Source organism: Ursus maritimus, unplaced genomic scaffold, assembly GCF_017311325.1.
Source record: "Ursus maritimus isolate PB19 unplaced genomic scaffold, ASM1731132v1 scaffold_31, whole genome shotgun sequence".
In the NCBI taxonomy this organism is placed as follows: Eukaryota; Metazoa; Chordata; class Mammalia; order Carnivora; family Ursidae; genus Ursus; species Ursus maritimus.
Genome location: NW_024425675.1, coordinates 3,244,111 through 3,256,727, shown reverse-complemented (window position 1 = coordinate 3,256,727; position 12,617 = coordinate 3,244,111). Strand labels below are relative to the sequence as shown.

At 44.4% G+C, this 12,617-nt stretch overlaps 1 protein-coding gene across 14 annotated transcripts in view; it reads right to left on the bottom strand.

Annotated features, from left to right (window-relative positions):
* PARD3 (par-3 family cell polarity regulator) overlaps positions 1-12,617 on the bottom strand; it is a 633,307-nt gene that overhangs the window by 180,557 nt on the left and 440,133 nt on the right. The window contains exon 21 of one of the 14 annotated variants that reach the window (XM_040645269.1): positions 8,233-8,349. The exons of the other annotated variants lie outside the window; for them this stretch is intronic. Coding sequence (XP_040501203.1) covers positions 8,319-8,349 — 31 coding nt within the window. The 3' untranslated portion in view covers positions 8,233-8,318. Of the gene's footprint in view, positions 1-8,232; positions 8,350-12,617 lie in introns of those variants that run through there. 14 annotated transcript variants of the gene reach the window in all.

The window sequence follows — 12,617 nt, the reverse complement described above, 5'->3', positions numbered from 1 at the left end:
GGACTTGTGTGGGTAGGTCCACCGGCTTGCCAGGAGCCATGTATTTCCTACTGAGGACCACTATCCAGAGTCTGAATGCCACTCACGCAAAATACTCCTTTCCCCCCAAAAGCCCCTTGAAAAAGAGAAAACATCTTTTGGATCTCTGTTTTAATGTCTTCTTCTGGAGGGAGGTGACTCTGACGCCTAGTGTGGGCCACGTGCACCTGCTCTAAGTTCTCCAGCCCCTCCAAAGGGCCACTGGGGCGGGGCCTGTCTTCTCGCAGTGATACCCAAATCCCTGGCCCCGGGTCCAGTGCCCAGCAGACAGCAGGCCCCTGGCAAACACGGTGAATGTATACATTAATGGTTTGACCTCAAAATTACTAAGAAATTCTACACACCCCATAACCAGCCTTGGGAAAACTCCACTCGCTTCACCATTAGAAACTGTTTTTGCCAGGTGAGTAGTACCATGCTCAGAAGTCACTGCCCTGCCCAGTTATTCTTTGCACAAGGCATGTGGATGCCTGTTTTTCTGTGCCTGCCTCAGAGTCCATGCAGCTCCAGCTGGCGGGGTGAGACAGGAGTGGATACGGTCAGAAATGAAGCCGTTCCCTGGAGCAGTGATCCGGGCCAGGAGCCCACACCTGGCCCCCACCAGGAACATGGCCCTTCCTGCCAGAAGTACCCATCAAGGAAATGCAAAGCATCAGGCTACACTTCACAGGCTGCAGACTTCCTTGGCTCTAGAGCTGCGGCTCTCACCAGCCAATTTGCAAAGGAGCAGTGAAAGTTAATCTTTAATAGGATACTTATCATTAAGTGCTGAAGTATGATTGTCCATCAGGAGACTTACTGCTCGTTTGCAAATATACATACCTGAATGTTGAGACGCCACAAGCCAAATTCATTTGAGGGCAATCGCCCTTCCCCCAGTGTGGCTAGGACAACTCAGGGGTGTAGCAGACAACGTCCTGCATAAATGATCATCAATGCTTTGCCACTGTGCTCTAAGCATCTGGATGTTGCTATGATCTAGAAAGTTCATCCAGGAAAAATGTCCATCCTGTTGGAATACCTATCTTACAGTGGGTCCAAAGTTTACTTTCTTAAAACTTCCAGAATCAGCATGTACCATGATTCAATTGATGCTATCATTTCCTCAATTAAAAAAATGTTTTAACACTATGCCCTAAAAAGATAAAATAAAAAAGAAACCTGAAATTCTAGGAATTCTGAGGTAAACTTGGGATGCGTTCCTAATGACTAAAGCAGCTATAAAAGCAGGAATTAGATAAAAGATTATTTCCCTGCAAGCAGCAGTGGCAATTTGCTGAGGCCAGGTACGAGGATCCAGACAGACACGATGAGCAGAGACGCCAGAGAGGCAGGCAGCCCCGAGCCCCACTAGTCTTCCCAAGGCAGAGCCCTAAAGGCGGAGCCGCGGTCTCTGTGGCACACCCAGGGATCGGCAGGACTGCTGATCCCCGTGGCACTGACAGGGCATGGCTGAAAACTACAGGAAGACAGGGAACATCAGAAGATTCACAGAGGAAATAAAGACCGCGAACACACATGGCCTCAGGACCGTTTTAACAGTGGAAAAAGCAAGCACTGTAGTCGAGCAAGATCTGAGATACAAGAAGGTACACAGTAAGGGGAAAAAAAGGTATAAAAACAGGAAAGGACTTAAAGCATTTATAGGACTATATGGCCGTCTTGAAAGAAGAGAGCAGACATAAAGCTAACCTTTTTTTTCTTTTTTTAAATCATCACCAGCATTCAGGGTAGTGTATAGACAGATCTGAGGGTCAGGTGTGGGGGAAGGGACATGGCAATTAGTAATTTTTTCCTATTAACATATAATGTATTATTTGTTTCAGGGGTACAGGTCTGTGATTCATCAGTCTTACACAACACCCAGCGCTCACCACAACACATACCCTCCCCAATGTCCATCATCCAGCCTCTCCATCCCTCCCACCCCCCTCCACTCCAGCAACCCTCAGTTGGCAATTAGTAATTTTTAAATTAACAATAAAATTCCTGAGTCCTTAAGAATTATTTTGGGAGAGAAAGGACCCCAGACAGAGGATGCTAAGAAATCCAATAGGAACAAAACTGGAAAGTCTGGTTCAAAAGATACTAACTTCCGTACGTCCCAGCTAGCAATGGGGAGCTCTCATTTTTCACAGCATACAATTGCATTGCTACTTCATGTGATTGACCGCTAGCCATCTTGGCTCCCACACAGGTGTCAGGGCAGCACAACGCATTGGAAGAGGCTAAGAAGGTTCAGTTGGTCCAGCAGAATGGGTAGGAACATGGCCTTAGGGGTGGACCAGTATTCAAATTCAGTGTGGCTCTCCCACTGGACCCCGCGTGACCTTGGCCATCAGTATCCCCTGAACCTTTGCGTTCACTTTATCTTTAACAAGTGATTAAAAAGAGCACCTACCCTAAAGGGTTATGAAGATTAAATGGGTCATTGAAATAATGTTCTTAGTGGACTGTCCACCAACATCACCACTCAACGAATGCTAAGTGCTTGCCAGAGTACTGGTAGAAGTACGATCCATGAAGGATGCTTTCTCTCTTTAGGGAAGTCCTCGTGACCAGCATGTTACCCAACGACATCAGAAACGGGTGCCAATAGGTGATAACAGATAATGAGCTAAGTTACTGGGAGAGTAGAACCAGAGAGCCCTTAATACAGAGAGTAGGGATATTACGCAGTTAGTGTCAGTTCAGTTCATTTCAAAGTCCCTGTTCCTGTGTTTGGACAGAGAAGGTAAACTTGCTCTTTTATTCTCTTTTTTTTAAGGACTGAAATTGTTACATAAACCAGAAAGAGACAGTCTTTTTAACACAGAAGAGATGTAAGTTATAGTATTATATAATACATAAATATTAAATATGGTTATGAAGGAGAAACTAAGGAGGTGCGGTTGTCTCCAGCCCCAAGTTACGTCTCATTGCAGAATCAGGAATACCCCAGGCCTCAGGAGGCTGGGCCGCAGGTGCTCAGCTAAGTGTCCTCCCCTCCGGGTGGTGGGGAAAGGAGAAAAGCCAGCGCGCCATCTGTGGCTGGTGGCACCTGGAGAGGACCAGCCTGTAAAGGGCTGTGGGTGTGGTCTTCAGAAGGGAGGGGGCGTTTCAGCAGCTCATTCTCTGCCGCTCAGGAAGCTTGTGAAGAGGAAAACCAGGTTTCTGACTTTTAGGGACAGAATCTGACACCATCTCTTGACCCAACATTTTAAGGCTCAGGAAGGCATCACTAGGGCAATTTCAATATTTACTCCTTGCTTGAACCTGTGACCACTCCATGATACAACCCAAAGCCTGAAGGCTGGGGACTGCTTGGCATGAAGGATTTAATTTGGAAATTGTATCTTTTTTAAAAAGTCTGATGTAATGGAGAATACTTAAATCATTTATGGCTACTAAGAGCAGGGAAAACGGTAACTTGAACAATAAACCAAAGGACGTGATGTAGACCTATGGAGCGTGAAAAAGCCCGTTCTCTGGGGACTGTCCTGTTCAGTCACAGACAGGCTTTGGAAGTGACATCATCTTCCAAAGATGGGAGCAAACACTAGCACTGCCCGGGTGGGATAGCTTGTCATAAATTACAAAATTACTCCAGGTACAAATGCCTCACCTACACGTCACCACTTACTCTGGGCACTTGATTTATTTATTCATTCATTCAACAAACACATCTGAGTCTGGATTTCAGCAGCAGCAGATCCTGAGACAAGGATTCGGGCAGTGGTTTAATGGAATGATAGGGGAGTGCAGACATGATGGGGGTGAGGGGTGGAAAGGCAGCCCAAAAGGAGTGTTCTCAAGCCCATTGCCACTGTGGCCAAGGGGAGCTCACTCCCGCAGGCAAACTCTGGGAGCAGGGAAGGAGGGGCTGCACAGCCTCTCCCCCCGGGGGGTGCACAGGAATCTCTAGGGCTCCTAAGCTTCGGGTTCTGATGTTAGTAGGTCTGGGGTAGGGCCTAGGATTCTGCACATCTGACAGGCTCCCAGGTCCTGCTGTGCTCCAGGTCTGAGGACCAACTTTCAGGACAAAGGGCGTAGACTTAACATCTGAGCATTAGAACCCTCTGGGCCGCAGGGACGGGAGTACTTTTACAGTGACTTTCTGGAGTCCTTGGTTGCCAACTGCTCTGAGGACGTGTTACGGCGAGGCACTGGTGGCAGTCCTACATAGAGAACAGAGTTTCCTTCCACAGCCTGAGAGGTCTCAGGCACAGAGGCAGAGACTGGCCACTGGAAGCTGGAGGATGTGCTGAAGGCATACGGGCGTCCAGACCTCTGTTACACTTACTGGGCCCTGACAACGCACCAGGCAGGAGCCAAGGTTAAGGATCCCTGCCACTGTCAACCCATCATTAAACCAAGTGTGATACATCATATGTTAGGCAGTGGTAAGTGCAGAGGAGAAAAGTAATGCCAAAAAGTGGGGTGGGAGGTGTCCTGGTGGGAGGGAACGCTATTTGATGAGGCTGGAGTCACCCCAAAAAGCTGACACTCATGAACCTGTGGGTATCTGAGAACAGATGATTCCAGGTGGAGAGCTGAGCAAAGACAAAGGCTCTAGTGGGCCTGGCAGGTGAGGGAGGAGAGGCCAATGCAGCCGGAGTGAGTTCACGAAGGCAGGAGGAGAAGGAATGAGGTCAGAGGGGTGGGGGTAGGAGGCAAGTCCCATAGGTGACTCAAGGGTTTTGACCTTTCCTCGGAATGACTTGGAAGGCTGCTGGGGGTTGAGCAGAGGAGGGAAATGACGTGACTTCCAGCTGCAGTGTTGAGAACGTACCGCACGGAAGCAAGGGGGACGCAGGAAGACTGGTTGGAGGATTACTGCCGAAATCCAGGAGATGGAGGATGGGGGTGCAAAGTACCTGGGCTTCGTAGGAATTATAAACCAAATGCAGCTTTGCTTTTGTACATCAATAAGCTGGATGTGGAATGTAAGGAAAACGTAAGAGTCAAGGATTACTTGAAGGTTTTGGACCTGACCAACTGAAAAAAGAACGGAGCTGCTATTATCTAAGAAGGGAAGAAATAAGGGCACCGGGATGGCTCAGGTCATGATCCCGGAGTCCTGAGATTGAGCCCCGCATCTGGCTCCCTACTCAGCAGGGAGTCTGCTTCTCCCTGTCTCCTTCCTAGCTCGTACGCACGCACACACACACGCGCACACACACACACACACACACACACACACTCTCTCTCTCAAATAAATAAAATCTTTTTTTAAAAAAAGGGAAGCAATATTGAGAATTGAGTTGGAAGCACGCTAAGTGTCGATATTCAACTGAGCACGCAAAGATGACGCAGGCCCGACAAATCGAGAGTTCAAAGAAGACGCCCAGGCAACGAGAGACGTGAATTTGGGAGTCATCTGCCCATAGACTATATTTGGAATCCAGAGGCTGTTTCCTAAGAATATAAAAACTCTGTTACTGAGAAGGGGAGAAGAGAAGAGCACGAAGGACTGAGTTGGGGGCGGGGCTCCAATACTTGGAAGGACGGAGCACGGCACAGAGTTGGCGAAGGACATGGAACTGCCGCGGCCAGAAAGGAAGCAGAGAGCCCGGTGAGGGTGAGCTCATGCCAAGTGCTATGAGCAGACCAAGGCGAGGTGAGGGTGCACAGGGAAGATTCCCCCATGAAGGGGTCCCTGGTGACCTCACAGGAACAGGCTGTGGAGCCCAGGGGGATGAGGCTTCACCAAAGGGGGTTTCAGAGACAACAGGAAAATGGAGACGACAAATAAACAAATTTATCAAAGAGTCTGTTAGGGTGCGTAGGAGAGAAAATGAGGTAGTAGTTGAGAGGGCAAGGAGGTTAGGACAGAAGTCCCTCCTAAGCTGGAGGAAGTAACAACAGAGCGTAGGACAAAGTGAATGATCCAATGCAGAAGGGAATCGCTCCTGATGCTGGGGAGCGACAGGGCTGCTGGAGCCATGGGCCAGAATGGACCAGAGAAGAGAGAACGCATCTAGGGGTCTTGGCCTTACCTTAACGCTCATCCATCCTAAAAACACATAAGTAGAAAGGTTAATGGGAGACATGGTCATTTCACTAGAATATGAAATTTAATCCAATTTTAGTCTTTTGTTTCTAAATTGGCTATTATTAAACAGGTCAGAAGAAAACCATCCAACATTCAATTATGTAAGAGGTCACTTCACCAGGGAATTCTTTAAAAGACTATTGGAAAGATCAAACGTTTACCTTTATATAATAATTTGTGGCTTGATAAAAACCTATTTAGGAATACCAGGTCCTTGGATCCATTATATTTAACGTGAAAGATACAGAATCTCTAATGGTAGCCAATAAAAACATTCAGAAAGAATATTCCCCGTATATGTTGTGCTAAATGTCATTAGCCGGGCCTGTCTTCCAGTACATTTTTCAATGGTGTGACCGTATTTATTTACCCTGTGTTATTAGAGAGTGAATAGTCACTAGCCTTCAATTTTCACATCAATTGCAGAAAAAAGATTCCATTTTCTACACCGTCTGGAATTGAAATTGACTTAGCATCTCAGAACTGTCAAAAATTTCTTTTACGAAAAGGTTTGCTTTACAGAGGCTATGAAGCAGGTGTCATCCTTGACACCGGCATTCTGGATTCATGCCGCGGGTCTGTGGAAAGGCAGCGTACAGAGCGTCGGGAAAGGTCTTAGAAAGGCCTCGCCGTCATGCTCCGTGCTCCTCCGGCCTCCTCGCAGTCAGCTTCCGAGCTGCGGATGTCAGGGGCTCTCTATTTAAAACTGCTAACAAGAAAAAGAATTCGAGAAGAATATGATATCAGCTACCCTCGAACCTGCCTTTGCTAACAGGTCAGTCTGACGCTTATTTTCCTGTGTTAAAAACAGAAACTTCTGTTTCCATTCGAATTAGAAGCAGCATGAATTAAGTCCTCGGGGCTGACACACTTGAAACTTATTCCAAGGGACCCTCCTCGGGTGCGTGCTCACACAACAGGGCTGGTCTCTGTCCAGCTCACAGACCAGACACCAAGAAAATGATGCCCAGTCTCTCCTTTCAAGTTCTCTCTCTCCTATTACAGAGTACTGTGCTTGTCTCTCACACAGACGGGCAGACTGTGCCACGGGTGTATGCTGACGGCACGCCCTGAACCTGCAGCAGCAGAGACCGAGTGCCCCTAAATGTCACCAGGTGAGACCGGTCACGTTCATCCACAGGGCGATCAGGCCTGAGCCATAAAAATCTCCCAGCCCCGCTATTTCAACAAATGAACAGGGTATGGGCGCCTCCTTCCTGAGACACAGGTGAGGGCTGTGGCCTGGCGGAGCTGGCCAGAGTCCCATCCTCACGGGCACACAACCCAGCTCCACAACGCCCTTTATGCAACGGTCGTCTGTCCCAGCATCACATTTATTTGCAAGTACGATACGATTCCAACATTCTAAAGGAATAAAGCTCACGAGATAGAGTCCTGTCTGCAATTCTGAAGACATGAAGAGTGGAGAGGTGGTGAATTAAGGCTTCTTATAAGCAGAAGGCTTCCTCCTAAAGGAAGGATAGGCTGAGACCCACCCGCACATTCAGAGAGCTGTGATGACAACACTTGTGGTCAGGCAGACTCTTTGCAGAAACACTGTTATGAAAGGGTCTGTGCTCTTAAATACCCATGGTCTCAGCAAACCTCAGAATTACTATTTGCTGGAGCATCTCTACTTTTTTCCCAGGAAGGACTTGCTGGGTCAGCCACCCCCAAGCACACACATCTCTTCTCCTAACCCCCATCTTTCGTCTAAACCCTGTAACCTACGAAGGGACTAAACTTTGCTCAAAAGTACCTTGCAAACTGGCCAATTTGTTTATCAACTGGTGGGTGACAGTCCCAACCCACAGGCCTCCCTGCCCTGGGACTACTCATCTGCCACCTGCCTGTGTCCTGACCACCGTGTCACACAAACCAAACTGGTACGTTACATCGTCTCGAAAGCAGATTCTAACATCGGACTGGTGTGTGCTGATGATTTCTGAATACGCCAGCAGCTAGACTATGGTTTTCCACTATAAAAAAGGGGCTAATAAAAATGATAGGAAAAACCACTTCTCTGCCTTTTCAAGCAGTAATTTAAACCCCCAAGCTCGAAATCAAGATGAAAAAGTTCCAAATTGATTAATATGGAAATTACCAAACCATCGAAACTGCTGATGTCGTAAACAAAATTCGTCAACAGCCACTAAGAATTCATTAAAAGTAAATTTATTGTTTGTTTTAAAAATCAACTGTGCAATATGTGCTTCTCGAGACCTTTCTGAATCTGGTTTGTTGTTCATCTCTTCTCAGGCTTCAGTTTGGCAAGGCTAAATGAGAAACACGGTACAGACACAGAGTTAGTAAGTACAGGTAAGGGAAGCAACAATCATTCCTGTTTGTTACTCTCTCAAAGCCTAAAGAGTGTAATCCAAGCTACAACATTAAATCTTAAAATCTGATCATGTTCACTGTGTTCTGAAAACTATCATATTCTAGAAGGGAAAAGAGAGCAGTGTATCTGATTTCAACCAAACGAGGTTTCAAACGAAATTACCGATTTCCTCTTACAGAACTAAATAAAACAATGCTGCAGGGACCCAGGGAATCATTTTAAATGTAATTGGAGGATTCAATTTTAATGGTAATATTGCAACATTACATTTGCTTTAGCTTTCCATGGCGATAGGTTCTCGGCTGTCACATATGGACAAAAGCACAGAATGAACCTGTGATGTGCACAGTGAGGTCACTTCTAAGAAGCCTTTGCTTTGAGAGTGGATACAATTCTACAACATTCAAAAGAGAACCATTCTAATCTCTTAGGCAAAGCAATATCAAATTGTACTTACTCCAGGGCTGGAAAAAAGGGCAACACATAATTTTTAACCCTTACTATCGGGGACTATTGTCCCAGTACAGGGATTTATTATCGTATCGATAATTTCAATTTGAAGATGGAAACCAGGCAAAAGCATGTTGCTGAATAATGCTGTGGCTTTCCTTCAAACATGAACACATTTGAAACGTTAAATAATAGATCTCTCTCCTTCTAAAGATTTAGTTCCTTCCCTCTTTAGTGACAATTTCATACAGCTGCAGAATTCTAAAAAATATTTTATAGTATTAAATTTGAACAGCCAAGCATCTGAGAATCAAATATAAACAAAGACTCAAAATTCTAGACCCTCCCTCTGTTCTGCACTTTGCACAAAGAATGGTTACATTTATAAGTCATGTTTACCTATTTAGTAAGCACACTGGTTTCTTAGCTACAAAGCCATTTTAATTAAGGCAATAGGAGTTCCTTATGTGCAAAAGAAGACCTAGTATATACAACGAGAAATTCATACACACATGAAACACTTTACATTTGTTATTTGATTTCTTATGGATTTGAATTTGTGATTTAAAACTTGCTAAGACAGCTTCTGTACTTCATACACCCCGTAATTTATAAGCAGAAGAGTGATTCGTATGACTCAAAACATTCTTTCCTAGAGCTGTTTATCAATAATTAAATCATCTTTGTGACTACCATTCAATGTGTGAAATAGAAAACCATGTCATCTGTATATACCAATAAATAAAAATAGGTATTTTTATTTTATTTATTTATTTATTTAGGTATATTTATGACATAAGGCTCCATGGTTTTCCTCTGGTGCCCTTTCAAAAACAGGGTCCGTATATTTGGCCGTCTTCGAATTGAACCCCAAATCACAGACAAATCTATCGGGGTAGGAAGAGACTGTGTGTGTTTCCAGGGGAAGGGAGGGGGACGCTGTGAAGGGAGATGGTGGGGAGGAGAGCCCATGAGCCTATTTTTAAAGGAAAACATATTATTACCTCCTCAAATGACTAAAGAGAAAAAGCTCATATGCCCAGGAAGCTAAGACTCCCAATATCTAATGTCCCTGACCCTTAGCTTTTCCTTTCTGTTATCTGAACCAGAACACAGAAAGAAGATCGTAACAACACCTGCACAAACGCACACGTTCACACACAGACACGCACGTCCCTGCTTTGTACTGCAGGCCCACACTGGGCAGCGCACTCGAACCTCCTTACGAACTCTTCTAAGGAATGTATATGTACGTACACATTTTGACTAAGCTACACCGCTAAGGAAATCACATGCTATTCTCCGTAAGAGAATAAAAAGAAAGGAAGAGACTAATTTTAAATCGGACTATATTCCCCTATGTTACTAAAAAAAAAAAGAAAACATAAAAGAATCAACCTGAGAGTGTATTAGTCTCAAACAGTGAGACTCAGTAAGTATGAGAGGTAGTTACAAAATGTTTTGAAAAATCCAACGACACTTTAAGAGTCTTCTCCAATACGAAGAACATAAAATAATGGTGTGAAGGATTAAGAGCCAAGAGTCAATCAGACAAAAAGCTTATTTTATGTTTAATAAATTATTCTCAGATCATTTTCAAGGAGAAGTGTTTGGCAAGCTTCAACCATTTCCCAAAGGACTGAGGCAGTGGTTTGCAACCAGATGGAAGTCAGCCATGACAGTTTCTTGTCTAGAAAACTAGACAAGTTACTAAGACTCTGCTTACGATAGATTTACATTCTTCACTTGGTGGCGTGTTGTTCTCCTAGGAGAAGGGGCTCTGTTTTGTGGAACTCATACACTTCCATGGTGGAAGGTCTTCCAACATGGCTCACATTCAACCAGCAGCATTGTGTCTTAAAGGCAGAGCTGGCGAGAGCTGTGTTTGTGCACCCACGTAAAGTGTTAGCACCGTGCCAGTGCAAGAGGGGAAATAACCTCAAAAGCAGAGATCGTGGTAAAATGTGATAAAATAATTAGGAACTGGTAAATTTTGAGTACTGCTTTTGATTTTTATAAAACTTATTTAATTTTTGTAATGGCTGTGTTTAACAACCGTTTAGCAAAATTTCTAAACATTGAGCAACTGGCTCTCAAAAGCCAAAGTGGGCTGATTCTAGCGAACCACTGATACTATATTCCCAAAAAAGTATGAACGTCAGTGATTTTCTTTAATAGCTACTCTTAAACACTGGGAGAATACAAGCTAATTTTTTTAGGGGGGAAAAAACAAAGAAACCCTTTAGCCCCTGCATCTAAACATAGAAGTTAGTTTTCAAAAACACTCAGGCCTTTGAAATTACAATTACAATTATTACAAAGCTGGCTTTCACTACAGGGTGCAGGTATAATCTATAGAATTTGGTCTAGAGAAAACATCATACAGTATTTTACAGAACTCTGAGCAACAAGGTGGTTGTTGGGTTACAATTCAGGATCCCTCTGAAACATACACGTCCCCCACACTGTCCACACCTCTGGCCCCCGAAAGGAAAAAGGAAGAACTCTACCATAAAGCCTCTGGAGTTGTAAATTACAGAAAAAAACAACTGATAATGAAAATAATTTATAACATACTTTATAAAGACACACCAGAAAATTTGCTTATTTTTTTATTCCATGAGAAGAACAGAGCACTCTATCTGTCAGATAAATGTTGGCTGATGAAGGAGGAACACTAACAGGCCACTGGCTTTCAGTGCAACTTCAGGAGGGCACCTGGAAACAACACCACACTGCTTGTTGAATACGTAACTCTTGGGAAGGTATCCTCCCATCTCGTAACCTCTAATTTAAAGAAGACAGCGTACACAGTCCTTAACTTTTCACTGATGGCCAAGGGCCTTACGTCGTGTGTTACGCAGGTGCCAGCTTGCACAGAAAGAAAAGCCCGCTGGCTAACACAGAAACTGAAATAAAGTGGCCATGAGAGCGATTTCATCCCTTAGGTGTTCTTGGACACGGCATATGATGAAGAAAGACGATCTGGCTGAGAAAGCATTCAGGAGTAGTACACGAACAAGAAAAACTCGAATGCAAAACTATGAAAATCCCAATGCTCTGAAGCATCAGAGGTGGAAATCCCACCGCAGTTCAATGAAAGCTAACACCGCTGATAGACCAGGCTTTGTGTTATCTGGGTCCCTAGTCTACTTCTGGCATGGACTCGACAGAGTCAGACGCGTACAGAGCACAGCTGTTGTGTTGTGTGGCCTGCAGGCTGGGCCCCGAGCCCTCAACTTTGCAGTCCTGACGTATCTTTAACTCCCTGAGTTATTGAGGTCAACCTCAGGATCATAAATCAAGAAATTCCATGAAAATAAAAACTCCCGTTCACATTTTGCAATTAAAAAAAAGTTAAAAGCAAGGGATTCCTAACACAGGGTAACTACTTTCTGAAGAGTCAAGTGGCTATGCTGTATGTTTTCAATTTGAAACCATCATCTTGATATGTTTAGGGGTTTAATTTAGGGAACAATCGAGCAATCTTTATATTTAACATTAAATGCCTGAATATTACAAATCACCTTAGATGAACATTTATGGGAGAGTTTCAGTGCAACTTCTGAACAACTTGTCACTTTTACTGTGGAGCCATGATTTGTAAAAAACGATATGCTAAGTAATCCCAGAGTATAATTTAAGGACACAAAAACAACTGTCAGGAAACAGCCAGAGACTACGTTTAATGAAATCTTTACAGACTGAAGTAATAAGTATTAAATTAATCAACACAGCTTAATTGAAGCTCTA